We start from the raw sequence: 14,888 nt of genomic DNA, 5'->3' as shown, positions 1-14,888 counted from the left end.
TGGTCTGCCCGGCTCTGCACCTCTGGCACCTCCTTGGCTGCGCACACACCCCTGTGAAGAAGATGTCCCGGGGTCTTTCTCCCTTGAGCTCGGCAGGCAGGGTCTGGGCCTCTCGCACACATCCGGCACCCTCAGCACCCCACGGCTGTGATTTCCACGGGCAGTGACCGGCTGTATGAGAAAGTTCCCAGAGCTGTGTTTTGAACCTGCCCCCAGATCACGTCTTTTTCTGACGCCGTGTCCTCGTCAAATTTGAAGCAGGGAAGAAGTGTTCCCTCTTCCCCTCCTACAGAAGTGTGCAGCCCTCACTCAGAGGTCTTTGTCCTCTCTTCCCCAGCCTGGGCATGTCCCCCTCACTCTGCAGAGCAACCCCTGCCAGGGAAGGTGGTGGTCTCCTTTGCCTGCCCTTGTTTCCTGTCTTGGTGCCTTTCCCACTTCTCCCATGGCGTTGCTGTGCTGGGGGGTGAGCAGGGCCTGCGGCACGTGTAGTGTGTGTGCAGCCTCTCGAGATCTCCATCTTTCCCCAGGAAACACCTCAGAAAGAAGGAATAAAGGAAAGGAAGGAAGGGAAGGAAGGAAAGACAAGTGAGCAGTAAAGATGCAGGCTCCATAAGGCTGATGGATGAGATTCTGTGAGACAAGAATCTCTTGCAGAGAAAAGCTCATTTGCAGCCCTCTGTACTCCACGACATGTAATCTCTGAGGCAACATGTTCATGCTGGCAATGGGATTAGAATCAGTGGATGAAGCCCTTGTGCTGTTGCATGCCAAACATTGGTAAATTCCCCTTTTTGGTGGTCCCTGACTCATCTCTCTGGGACAGCAGCACCAACCCCGTCATTTACTTTCTGGTCCAGAGCAACCGTCACCACTGGCTCCATGGCTCTGGGAAAGTCACCTTCTGACAAGTGTTTGCAGAGAAAGCAACGTGCGGAGAAGGAAGCCAAGTGCCCAGAGACACTGCTGCAGAGACTGCTGTATAAATCCCTGCTGGCGAGGAGGTGTGGGAGGGTGGGGCAGCCTGCAGAGGGGACTGAGGGGAGGTGGGCAGCAGTGCTCAGCCCCCAGCAGAGCCAGGGCATCTCCACTGCAGTGGGAGCAGCTCAGCTGGTGATGTGCCCCTTCCGAGCAGGGCTGTGCTGGGGACCAGGGAGCTGGGTGAGAGCGATCCTTGTCTGCACACCATGCCAGTGCCTCTTCTCATTACGTGGTCCCCCTTGTGGAAGGGGACATGGTGCACAGAGCATGGCTATGCAGAGCATGCAGAGTGCGGGGAGGAAGAGTGACCCAGGATGCTGGGCATGTCTTTGGGACCCTGAACCTTACAGGGAGTCTTTTCCCTCACTTTGACTTGAGGTCAGGCCTGCAGGACTCCAGTGCATTCTGGCAGCTCCTGGGAGGCCATTCTCAGCAGGCATGAGTTTCATCCTGGCTATTTTGGGCTTGTATAGAAACATCCTTCAGGCCTGAACACCTAGGGGACCGTTCAGCTGGTGCCACGGCTGCTCTGGTCAACACACAGGGGTCCTGGAGTGATGCGTGGTGCTTCTGTGTGTGTAGAGAAGAGCACCAATTCCTCACCTACACCCTGAGCCTCTCCATCGCTGTCCCCAGAGGGCTGGAGGGGGAACTCATCTCTCCCAGCTTTCGCCCAAGATGGCCATCTCCAGATGAGTTAGCTGCCCTAGGCTGCCTGTACAGGCAGTGGAGAGAAAGGTGCTTGTAAGGAGCTTTTCCCTTCCCTATGTGGCTGCAGCACACAGCTGCTGCTGAGCCATCAGCCACCCTCCTGTCCCTGTGCCAAATCTCTTCCCCACCACTGTCTCGCCCCACACTGGGGATGCCTCGCTCCCCTTACGCAGTGCCATGCAAGGCCTCTCACCCTAGTGCTTCTGAGAAAGCTTTCAGCTCCCAGCCACAGCACCTTATCTCACTGTCTTCCCAGTAGCTGCTGGGAGGGTCACCTCTCTTCCAGGCACTGGCACTTGCCTGTTGCTGCAGGGCTGAAAGGGCATTTCTCTGCCTCTCCATCCAGCTCTCCAGACTTTCTATTTGTTTTTTGTTTTTTTTGGCTCCTGCCCTCAATCCTTCCCTCCTTTGTGTCTCCATTACTCTCTTTCTGGGTTGGCTGGTGCGTGGATCGAATTAACACTAAAACAGTTTGTGAGCAAGTGAAGGGCTGGATTTAAAAGGAATGGATCTAAATCTGATTTTTTGAAATTAAGTTGAGGGCAGAGAAAGAAGGGAAAATGTCTGCACCAGAACATTGAAAGAACTAACAGGGGTCAAAACTTTTCTTTTTTGTTTGTTTTAATTCTATGGAGTAGCAGTATTCCTGAAGCCATTTCATTCCAGTAAACAAGGTTTGGAGAAGCCCTTTAATGGTTGATTACAATATTGCTTTAGCAGAGATTTCACTAGAAACCATGAGACCTCTCTGCTGTCCTCCTTCGTTGGTTTCATTTCATAGGTTCACCTTTGACTGCAGCTGCTCAGGTTAAGAAAGATGGGGCCCATCGTGACAGTGAGATTTGTCTGCCCTAAGTTACTTTGTTTAAAAGCTAGACGTCTATTTCAGACCTAATCGCATCCTAAAATCAGTTCTGAGGTAGATCAGATGCATCTGCCTCCAGAGACATTCATTTTTTTGCGCAGAAGAGCCTAGAGTGACTAAGTCAGGGTTAAATTCGCTGGCTTCCATTGGCATTAAATAGGTGACGTCCTCCCTCAGTTTCCCAGTTCGTAAATGAAGGCTTTTTTTGGTTGACTTGGTAATTCACTGACCTCTGTTAAAACATGCAAATTCTTGCAAAGAGGCTTCATTCACTGGATTTCCAGTGATGAAATTTCTGGTGAGATAGGACTTGGAGGGTCATCAAGAGGTCACCCAGGACATCTTCTGTCCCTATCAAAACTTAATCGTGACCACTCCTGAGAGAAATGAGCCCAACCTGTCCTTAAAAGACTCCTGTGATAGGAATTCTTGACCATCCCTGGAGGATGGTGACTCTTCCTACAGCTTGAGGTTTCTTTCTTTTTTTCCTTTAATGAAGATTTCTCTTTTACATGTTTTTTGGAATACACAGAAGTTAAAAAAGGAGAGAAAATATCTAGATTACAAACGGACTGTTTTAGCCTTCACAATGCTAGGAAGCCAGAGCAGTGGACCTAATGGCCCTTTACACATGGGAAATCCATACAACTATCAGCTTGGAGTAAGGAAGAACTCCGAGAAGCGTTAGCTGGATAGGTCCATGCATATGCTTGTCCAGCTGAATACTCAGCTACTCCTTTGACTGTTATTTCTTATGGAGAAACCCTGAAATGCCTTTGTGATATCATTAGAAAAGCATTGACTGACAACTGTTTCTTTAAAATATATTTACTTAAACTTTTCAGTCAAGACAGAACTCATTCTCCTCCTTTGCCCCTTTCTTTCACGCCTTCCCTTCACTAAGCCTCCACCCCTCCCTCCTCCAGCCCCAAGAGCCCTTCAGGTGGAAGATTTCCTGGGAGAGGGTTAAAGGTTGGTGCTTAAATGGTTTTCTTCTCAGCCCTGGGATATGAAAGCATCATTCAGCACACCCAGGTCACATCATCCACACAGCCTATTAAACCACTTCTCACACAGGCAGGAAACATCAAGATACACTTGTGACACACGAAAGCAAGTAATGAATTAGATGGGGTTGGATTATACACTAACAGCCACCTCCTAAGCAAGTTTTGGAAGATTTCCAGAAGCCATTCTATGTTCTTTAAAGGCGCTGTGCTCTAACACATTCATACCAGGGGAGACAGAAGTTGAGGAGATAAAGTTGTACAGCCCTTACACAAAATATTAGATCTCTAAACACAGGCGAGGTAAGTTTTGCAGCTTCTCTGCCTTCTCGCTTTGCTTTGCTTTGCTTTGCTTTGTTTTGCTTTGCTTTCCTCTTCCTTTTCCTTTTCCTTTCTTCTTGAACAAATGTGAAAATACAGAAAGGAACTTCCACTGAAGTTATCAACTGTCTCTAGTTATCTTTGGCTAGAATCATACACAGAGCTAGTTCTACAGCCGCAGATTCGATTGCTTCGAAATTATTCTTTTGTTTCCCATAACCACCTGAGATTTTAGGGAAGAATGCATGCAGTAAGGAGATGGTGCAATTTCTCACCCTTTTTGAGATGTTAAGAGTACACATGAGATTCATTTTATTTTGCAGCTGATTGCATTATGTCATATAGCTCAGGTCTACCCCTGCAAAGGCACTTGAAGAGATAAGCCATAACTGGTGGCAATCCTCTACTGAATTAGTCATTCTAGTAATCCTCTTGGAGTCAACAGTAAGAAACGGGTACCGGCAGCACATGATTCATCATATCTACAAGTAGACTGGTCAGGTGTAATATGCCTAGCTTAGGTACAGGTGCCTACATGACTTAAGTCGATGAGATGAGATCAGACAGATGGGTAGTTTGTTAGATGCAGTTTGGTGGTGATGGAAAGGACCTTATCAAGCAAGACACATAGCCGAGCTGTCTGAATTGTGAATCGGTCCTTTTGTAGATGCACACCTTGTTTTTAGCTCAGGAATTTGCCATCTGCTGGTATTCAGGCATACAGTTTCCCCTGACCATTTCTCTCTTGGTCACTCCTTTCTGACTGCCTAAATATGGCCCTGCGATTGCTGTGGTCTGCTTCCAGTCATGCTCTGGCTTGGATGGAGCCCAGCTATTTCTTTTGGACTGGGTACTGCACAGCCATAAAGGTGTGCTCATTTCATCCCTGTCATTTATTTTGTTGAGAAGTCTACGTCGTTGCTCAGTAGAAGGAAGAGGGGTAGAAAGGATCACGACTTGGTAAGACGAGGGAGAAACTGACCTCCCGTTGTTCTTACTGATCCTTTTCCTTGTAGAAATATCTGAAAAGGAACCATCCATGCAAAGTTTACCGTTCTGCTTGAAAAACTTTCATCTAGTGTAAGTACAACTGTAAGCATAGGAAAAGTCCCTAACTTTGCCCACTTCCTCTCTCGGCTTCACTTTGGTGGTTTGAAAGTAATCTCGGGTTTTCTCAGTTTCAGTGTTTCCTGTGGATGCTTGATCACTTTGTGCCTGCACGAGAATTTCTGATTATGCTGCAGATGGAAGTAGTTGGTAGATAACTTGGCTTAACTGAATCATTCCACAGATTTGCTCACAGATCACCAGTACAAATGTTGTGATGTAATTCTGCAGGACTTAAAATGGTGCATTTTAACACCAGCTGATGGGGAATGCTTTGATGCTAGAAGGAAGCCCATACAGTGGATATTTTTATTAAAAGAGTGCCTGCTTTTGGCTGACCTTAAACTCTCTGTGAAGAGTTTCATCTGGTGGTTCCCAGACTTCTTTGCCAAAGGAACTCTGGTGGTCTGGGTGCATAATGGCAAGCTAGAGACGTTACACTCTTTCTAAAGATGTAGGCTACTCATTTATTAGTGACACGTAATGCTCGATGGGTTGTAGCTGGAATACAGGGTGAACCAAAGAAGTCCCATGTTTATGCTGGAATGTGACCTTGTCTCGAATGAGAAACTGTATGGATGTAGAAATGCCTAGGGACAAGGAGCTCAGCCATAACCTAAAAAAGGTGGATGGCATTACAAAAAGCTCTGCGCTACTTTCAGGCACCAAAAGGGATTATTCTCTGAGGGTCATTCTAACCTGGTGGTGCTAATTTGCTTAAGCTCCTCATAGTGAATGGAGGAAAAAAGGGTTCTGCAAAGGACCCTAATTTAGTCATTCTGAATCAGCCTATAGAGAGACTTATACTGGCTGTTGAAGGAGTTTAGTTAGATTAGCTTCATTAGACTAAGTTAACCCTTGAAAGGATCACGCAGAGCGTATCAAAAATCATACTAGGTAAAATCAGTACAGTGCTGGGAGAGAAGATCTCACAAGAGTCTTTCATTCTTCCTTCCTCTGATAGAAACAATGCTGAGATTTAGAACAATGTGAAATACTACATTAAGTCATATGTGTATTTTTTTCCCCTCCATGATAGATAACCTTCCCAGAACTCATTTTTCAGCCTGTGACATTTCATATTTACGTTTCAAAATGTCTACACACAAGAGAGTTCTTTTCTCTGCCTGTGGGTACATTTCCCTTCTAAACAAGAATTCAAAGATCGTGGGTACTTATAAAACAAATCATCATTCTGAGCAATATTTCCGGGTATTCTTAAAGACACCCATTTTACAAAGATTGCTGTGAGGGACTTTGTCTCCCCTGAGGGCAGACATACTGCATTATCTGCCTTGTAGTGCCCAAGGTGAACACTCTGGCCTTGTCCTTAGTGCATGGAAGGCTATCAGCCATGGAGCCAGTCCTTCAAAATCCTGGAGCACCAGGATTAAGGAACATATCACAGAGTGCACCTATCTCTGTGCTGCCAAAGCCATGGCAGAAGCTTTCTACTGTGGAGAATTAAATAGCTGTGAAAAAATACATGACAGAAACTAAACATTTCATAAGCTTAATGCTAATGCTATATCTTTCTTGGTTTGTATCCACTTCTGATATAGAACTCATCATTAATAATGAAAAAATGCTGATGAATCATGTGTCTGTCTTTATTTTCCCAGGTGTATAAGCTGTATATTGCATATTGGCACCCAACTGATCAACATGGAGAACGTAAGCAGTGTGAAGGAATTCATTCTTCTGGGCCTTTCAAAGAACCAAGGGGTGCAGAAAATATGTTTTGTGGTGTTTTTGTTCTTCTATATTGTTACTGTGGCAGGAAATCTGCTCATCGTTGTCACTGTAATTAGCAGTCAGCGTCTGAACTCCCCCATGTATTTCTTTCTCTGCCACCTGTCTGTTGCAGATATTTGCTTCTCTTCTGTCACAGCTCCCAAAATGATTGCTGACTTCCTTGTTGAGAAGAAAACCATTTCCTTTGTGGGTTGCATGGCACAGCTATTTGGGTTACATTTCTTCGGCGGCACTGATATCTTCATCCTCACAATGATGGCCTATGATCGCTACTTTGCCATATGCAGACCCCTCCACTACACCACCCTCATGACCAGGCGTGTGTGTGGCTGGATGGTGATGGGTTCATGGGTGGGGGGCTTTGTGCACTCCCTGGTGCAGACCCTCATAACCGTTAGCCTCCCTTTTTGTGGCCCCAACAAAATTGACCACTACTTCTGTGAAGTCAATCCCCTACTACAACTGGCCTGTACCGACACCTATGTTGTGGGCATCATTGTCGTTGCCAACAGTGGAATGATTACTTTGGTCTCTTTCATCATCCTGGTCACATCCTACATTGTCATTTTGTTATCCTTGAAAAGGCAAACGTCCGAAGGGAGGAACAAAGCCCTCTCCACCTGTGGGTCCCACATTACTGTGGTGATTCTCTTCCTTGGGCCATGCATATTCACCTACTTACACCCATCCAGCAATGTCTCAGAGGACAAGAATGTAGCAGTGTTTTACACTGTCATCACATCCATGCTGAACCCGTTCATCTACACACTGAGAAATGAGGAGGTGAAAAGTGCCATGAGAAAACTATGGAATAGAAAAGTCTGGAGTGGAAAGGGTGAGGTGTAGAACTGTGGTAACATTTTCTCAGGAGCTGAGAAAATCAAGTCTCTCTCACTATAATTCCATTTTGGAAAATTTACTGAAAGCTCCCTTTTGAAGAAAAGCTTGGTTTTAGCTGTTGCAGTAATTAGGAAGACACTGAAAGTTCATGTTTTGATTGGAATGGCATTGTAAACTCTGTGACTAGCAGGGATTCCCCTTCTGTTCTCTTTTTGAATAGCACAGGCCCAGGACTGGGGCTTCCAAGCACTGTCGAGACACCAGCAAATAAATAAATGAATGCTATCAAAAATATTAAAATGTGTTCCAGGCAGAGCACCCCATTAGTCTGAGCTCTCCCAGGTGTAAACTTTCCGTCAGACAAACTCCAGCTACTCTGTAATCTACTCAGCTAGGAAACGATGGCCCAAGGTGTCTGCAAGGCTGTTGGTCCCCTGCTGCTGGAAGCAATTGTACCAAAGGCTTCCTTCCCCTTTACTTTGGAGTAAATGCCTTCTTAGGAGCACTGCATTGTCATATGCTGAATCCATGGGTTAGCAATTAAACTGCTGATATTAGATGCTGGCTGGGTCATTTGCTGATGCAGATGATATGAGGAGGAGCTTCTCCCCTTCCCATTCCAGTGCAGCAACTCTCTGCCTTTCTGCAGTAGTTCACCTATCACTAATGCCCTTCTTCCTAGCCATCCCTTCTGCCCTTCATCTCTGCCTCAGATTTTGCATTTTACTGTTTAGACTAATAGAGAATCAAAGATCCAAGTGAAAGATAAATTGCTCACTGTAGGAAATTGTCGCCACCCAAGAAAGCATTGGGGGGCACAATTTTATGTGTCAATGAAAAAAAAGAGCTGTTTGGGAATAATTCCTGTATGCAGGATAACTCCTAGCCCAACAGGGCACATCTACAGGCCCAGGCAAAGGAAGAAACATGTATTCCAAGGGAATAGCTGGAGCAGCTACTGCTGCAGGAGGGAAGAGAAGAAATGTGAAGATGGAAGATTAAATCATCTCAGAGCCAGTCACAGCTGCCACAGGGAGGTTAGTTGTAGCAGCTAAGGTTCTCCACAAGGACGAAGGAGCCACGAGGAGCCACGGGACCCTGACTCCTACCTTGCCAGGAGGAAAAGAGCAGATCCGCTGCGTGAGGGAGAAAGACATCTGTGTAATGCACTCTGAAAGTAACTAAAGCACTTTCTTTTTTTTTTTCCCTCACTTCACGTTCCCTATAAACACTTGCTTGCACTTGTGTTGCACCTTAACATGGCTTAAGTGTGATTCAAGATAAGAAGGTGTTCCCTGCACAGGAGAGCAGCAGATCTACAGACCAAACCCTGGGACAGTGTCAGAAATGCTCTGCTTCCCCAAATGTCCTCTGCTCTATGCAGGGGGTGGCAGAGTGGGTTCCCATTTCACAGGCATGCACCAGTACACTGCGGACATCTCAGTGTCTTCTCCTCACCGTGGTGGGTTATGTGGATGGCAGCCAGCAGGACGGAACTGGGATAAATCCTGATTCTCAAGGCTTAGAGGGATAGTGTCCCTCAGGCCTGGGCCAGCATGTCCCTCACCCAGCATTCACACTCTGTGGACACAGCTAAAGGTGGGACCAGCCCCACCTATTTGTAGCAGTCTAAATTCTTCATGCAATGAAGGACAGTTGTCTAGCTCAGCACCATTGTCAACAGAGAGAGACAGGCGCCTTCAGAGGCTGGTCTGTCTCACCCGGGGTGGGGCAGGTAGAAAGACAGATGGGGCCCACTGACCCCCTTCATACTGAAACTGCTGAGGGGTTAGGGCACATGGCCAGTTCAAGCTAAGGCTTATAATTTCAAAACTGTTTGGTTGGGTTTTTAATGTTTTGGGGAAGAACGCCATGATTTTTCTGATTTCTCTTCCGGCTGCTGGATGCTAGCAGGCAACAGCGGGACCATAGCTTATGGAAGGCGTCAACAACAACAACATTTGATTCCTCTACACATTGGCCCAGATTCTTATAATGACTTAATATGAGGACTAAGCAGCTGCTTCTATATTTTGCATTGCCTGAGTAAAAATACCTGGCAAGTAGTGAGGCCTGACCACAAACATTTTTAAAGTCTTGAAATGATTTCCTCGTTTACTTCTTGTTTCAAACGTGTACAGACCAGATGTCTAAGTGCCAACAGTCATATAGCACATTTCTGATATTTCTTTATGCTGCAAATGTGCAATGGTAAGAGCAAGTTAATAAGAAAGAAGAAAGCATATGTGAAATATTGTCTTGAAAGGGAAAAAATATCTGACACGTGTAAGAGACATCTTTACTCAAAAAATGTTTGATTGCAAGGGTAATGTGAACACAAAATCCTGCAAATGGTCAGCCATGACATTGATTTTAAATAGAAATGTTTCCAAAAGAAGCACATAGCTAATACTAAATGAAGTCCATTTATCTGGACAGCATTGGAAAGCAAGCAAGAAAGCAAGCAAACTCCCACACAATGTGACATGGTCTGGGTGATCACGCTCCAGAGTCACCCTGTAGAGATTACTCTAATAACTGTCCAAAATATACATTTTAGCTCCCTGTCCACTGATTCTTTCTGACAAAGAAAACTTCACATGCCTCTGCGATCTCATTGCTTCTGGTAAGCTTGTGCTTCTGCTGTGCAATTTACTTGAAATATTTCTGCCACAACTTCCCCATCTGGAGAGAGAGAGAGAGAGAGAGAGAGGGAGAGTTGTTCTTGCAGATGCTCTTGGAAGTTGTTTTTGCAGAATGAGAAATGGAGCTAGACATTCAGGCTGTCCGTTTCATCCTCTGTAGTTTTCAGCCCTGGCAGAGATGTGGACTGCTCTCGTGACACATAAGAAGCAGCTTGGAGCTGAGGGGTTTTGATGAAACTGCCTGAAGTGGTCTGAGAGGTCATCAGAGGAGAATAGCAGGCAAACTGTTGGAGACTAGCAAATATAAACTGTGTAAGTTTTCTGATCTTGCTTCTTTGTTTTGTTCAAGCGTGCCTATGAAATCCTGCCTTTGAAAAGAGGCATTACTGTTGAGTGACTTTTGTGAGGTGCATTTTATGAAGTAGAAAGAACTCAATTTTTTTTACCCTTTCTTTTAATTGGTATCTTCTTTGCTTATTTTTCAGTTATATGCCATTTCCAGAAATATCTGTCAAAAGGAAGTTTCTGGTGTTACAGAGTCAAGGAGTCAATAGGTAGCTGCAGCACTTCCTATGTACTCAGTCTTAACTTGTCCCCTCCAGCTGTACACATCGTGGTGACAATGCTCTTAACACACACGCTTTGGGCCTCCCCACACTGCTTTCCCTCTGCACATGGAGTGGCATGGAGATAGGGACGGAGACACAAAAGAATATTTCCTCTGCTGCTGAAGTTGGAGGGTGGAAGAGACAGAGATCTCGTGAGAAAGAACTGATTGACCTGTGATTGTGGAACAGGATTAAGAGCCCAAAGGACTTGCCAGTATTGTGGACATTGTTATGCAGTTCTTGCTGTCTATCCTTTCAGTGTAGAAACTGAACACTAGTGATACTTGCGTACTGCACTAGAGTGCAGCAAAGGTGAATACAAGATGTAGCCCAGTACAGCACATATAGGACAATGACTCTCCTGCTTCAGGTTTCCTGGCATGCCTTGAACATGGTCTGATTTCACTTAGGGCGCCTTAAAGACAGTTTGTGCCTAAAGGCACATCTCTGCTAAACAGACATGAGGTAGGTGTCCACTTTACCTCCTCCAGAAGGATCTACACTGATAGCTGAAGTGATGTTAATTAGCCAGCTGCCTTGTGTCATGATGTGAATACTGACGGTTGCACAAAAATGCATGGACATTCTACCAGAGTCAGAGAGCAATAGTAAGGACTAGTTCTGTTGAATTCCTTCAGAGGGTTGAAAAAGAAGGTACGTTCACTGCTTGAGCAGAATTCCTTAGGGGATGACTAATGTGTTGAGACTCAAATCAAAACATGCACTATCCTTCTCAGTCGGTTTTTCGTTTCCAAATCAACACTTCAGAAGTGGATGTTTAGGCAACCTAGTGACTAGTCTTCCCTTTTAAAAGGGGCAAAGATCAGAAATATGAATCTGGAGGATATTTCCACCAACTCCCTCAAGCAAATAAACGGAGCTCCCTATTACACACTTCAGTAATACATTCTGAGTTAGACATCAACTGTCACTCCTTGAGAGAAGCATTGACTTTGAAAGGAAACTTTCCACAAAAGACATAAAAGGGAATATATTGATATTGAACATACCAGTGATCAATATGGATGTGTACTGATAGCACTGTGTTTCTAATGCCATCATAGGTGGCTTTATTCTGTGCTTCAGGTCCTGTCTACGTGACGTATATGAAGAACAAAAAAAAGTGACGGAGTTTATCTTCCAGGGACTCACACAAGATGATGCATTAGCAAAAGTATGCTTCACATTCTTCTTAGTCTTCTATGCCACTATTATTCTTGGAAACCTGCTTAGCATCATCACTATACAGAACAGTCAACAGCTGGACTCTCCCATGTACTTCTTCCAGAGCTACTTGTCCTTTGTAGATATCAGTTACTCTACTGTCACAGTTCCCAAACTCATTTGTGACCTTCTTGCTGAAAAGAAGACCATCTCTTTTGTGGGCTGCATAGCACAGCTCTTTGGGGTCCATCTCAACCATGGGGAGGCAAAGAGAAGTGTTCAGGAGGGACTTTTCAGGAATGTTGTTCTATTTTTAGCATGGCTGTTCAGAGTAGAACTGAAACTAAATTCAAGGTTTCATGTAGCTCTCATCTTTTCTTTGGAAACTGTCAGTCAAAAGGATGTGAGCATATTGTCACCAGTCAAACCCGAGCCTTTGGGGTGGTAGTGGGGCTTTTACCTTTAGACACCTTAGAGCTGTGTAAGTCTCAGGTCTAGGCTTCTCCTGGCATTAAGAGGAATAACTAAGTATTTTGAGAGGTTATGCTTTCCCACTAGCTCCTACGAGCTTCGGAGAGTGGTGTCTGCTCACGTTTCTACACAAAAAAAGTGATGGTGGTGCTAAGCTTCCAAGAGAAAGCAAATCCTTCAGGATGGCACAGCACAAGCAGGTTTCATCTCACATATATTGGTGTGCTGACATGAGGTGCCTCAACTTGAGAGAGCTGCTGAAGACAGCAAGAGACCTTTGAGGGGACTGCGATTCATTGCATGGTAAAATAGGAGCATGAGAGGAGCAGGATGCTGCACTAGGTGTCTGCCTTACAGTGAAGGGTGACATACACTGTACTAGGCTTTCCAAGGCTCCCAGGAACACTGATGGACACAGAGGCCGTTTCCCAATGCCAGGCATTAACTCCAATTTTCATCAGTCTGTGCCAACCTGGTGTCTCTGGGAACGCTTCATTTAAAGGAGCTCTGCTAACACCTTTCCAAGGCCTTGACCTTATGTCATAGCTGAGCTTTGTAATCTATCAGAGCAGCAATCCAAGCACGGTTAAATACCATAGTCAATGTTGGAGCCACAATCCAGTTCAATTATCAGGACATTTTTCACCGCTTTATCTAGAGACTGGATGAAGTTTCATACTTTGGCCAGTCATCTGCTGTTTTACAAGGAATAGGTATCTCAGTGGAAATACGGGGATCCAATATCTCTCCACACTCCTCACAATATAACCTAATTCCTAGCTGAACACTGAAAATTTCCCTAAAATTCTTAACAGTACTGTTCTTGATTCATTGAGTTTTCCTCAACTGTTTGCAGCAGGGAAACCCCCAAATGCCCCTAGGACCTGCTGACTCTGGGCAATGCTGTTCTACTGCAAATAGACTTACTTTAGCATTGCTGTCATGACAGGTGATTCAAGGCAGGGATTTTCCCAAATCTCCTCCTGGAACTGAGATTTGGGGAAGGAAAGAAGAGGAACAGGATTCTGGATGTTGGATCAGAAGGCTTTCTTAGAAAGGCAAACTGTAGATTTGAAGAGACAGCAGCTCTTTAACATTTTAAATTCCCTAATTTTGTCTGGGTTTCTCGAGGTGGAGACTAAGGGATAGGTGAATGCAGGACTTAGATGAATGTGGGGCTTATGAAAATCTGTTCTTTTTGATGATATTTGTCAGAAAGCATATTTAGGTTTGAGATTGTGATTCTTGATTGAAACATGCTGCCGGTTCTGCTGATGCTTAGCTCGAGATGGCTTTGACTATCTTAAACATCAGCGCAGAGAGAGGTGTGCAGACATGACTCATTGCTGTGCAGGGAAGCTCTTTGATGGCGATCTACCTGTCTTTTTCTGGAAGAGTAGTAGTGTACATTGCTCTTCCCAGAGACCTGTAAACATACACAGGAAAATAAAATGATGCCTGTGATTTCTTTTCAAGCTATTTCCTTCCTTTGAGCTGGGAGTCCACTGAAAGAGACAATTTTGGACACCTCAAAAATCCGTTTTAAAAATCTCACATCTCTGTCCAAGATAAGGACAGCGCAACACTGATACGTGTAAAAACTGTGATCTTCACATATCTGATGATACTTAATAATCAGAAACAAGAGATAAACCTTGAGCTTCAGCCTCTGCAGCAACAGAAAGATGACAACTAGCAGGACCAAAAGGCTGCTTTTTCACATTCTTTTTCCTGCATTTTGAGACCGTCAGGCCAGTGGGATAATAGTGCATATAGTCCAAATGCTTTTACTACCCCGTGCATATTCTAATTTTAGCGTTACTGAGATAAACGGCTTCTGAGATAGTGATGGCCTTTAATCATCACTACTTGATCAAAATTCAGACTATAACATACTGAAGGTAAGTTTTCTCCCCAGCCGTGTGTCTTTGGGCAGAAATAATGATGTTTCGCAGACATATTGCCTCTCTGTAAAATATGCTGGCAGCAGTTTGAAAGAAAGAGACTTGTAAAATCCTTCTTTAGGGTGCCATAGATGACCACAGGGACACAATCTTTGCTAGAGTTATGCACAGCTTTAAGGAGGGGAAGTCAGGGGAAATAACAGCCCTAACAGGCTTGCAGTGAAATGCAAAGGGAATCCGCAAGACCTCTTTCCATCCCCCTTTGACTGTAAACCTTATGCAGAGGCAGGAACCTCTCGCCTGTCTGAGATTAATTCTGTCACTTTCGGCTCAATAAAGATTTCAACTCCTTCTGCCAACTGAGGGACAGAATTTGTAAACTCAGCCAGAAGGGATGAAACATCGTTTAGCGACAGAACACCTATCCTTAGAGCTAGCTTAGTTGAACTGATAAAAGGATTCCAAAGCCTTTCCCAACTTTCTCATCTCCCAGAAATGATTGGTCATTTATT

The 14,888-nt window shown here is 44.8% G+C and overlaps 1 protein-coding gene across 1 annotated transcript in view; it reads left to right on the top strand.

Moving 5' to 3' along the window:
* Positions 1-6,654: 6,654 nt before the first annotated feature.
* LOC136991808 (olfactory receptor 4S2-like) overlaps positions 6,655-14,888 on the top strand; it is a 145,064-nt gene continuing 136,830 nt past the window's right edge. The window contains exon 1 of the mRNA XM_067295261.1: positions 6,655-7,563. Coding sequence (XP_067151362.1) covers positions 6,655-7,563 — 909 coding nt within the window. The remainder of the gene's footprint in view (positions 7,564-14,888) is intronic.

This window comes from Apteryx mantelli, chromosome 4 (assembly GCF_036417845.1).
Source record: "Apteryx mantelli isolate bAptMan1 chromosome 4, bAptMan1.hap1, whole genome shotgun sequence".
Taxonomy (NCBI): Eukaryota; Metazoa; Chordata; class Aves; order Apterygiformes; family Apterygidae; genus Apteryx; species Apteryx mantelli.
This window is presented reverse-complemented; position numbering and strand designations above follow the sequence as displayed.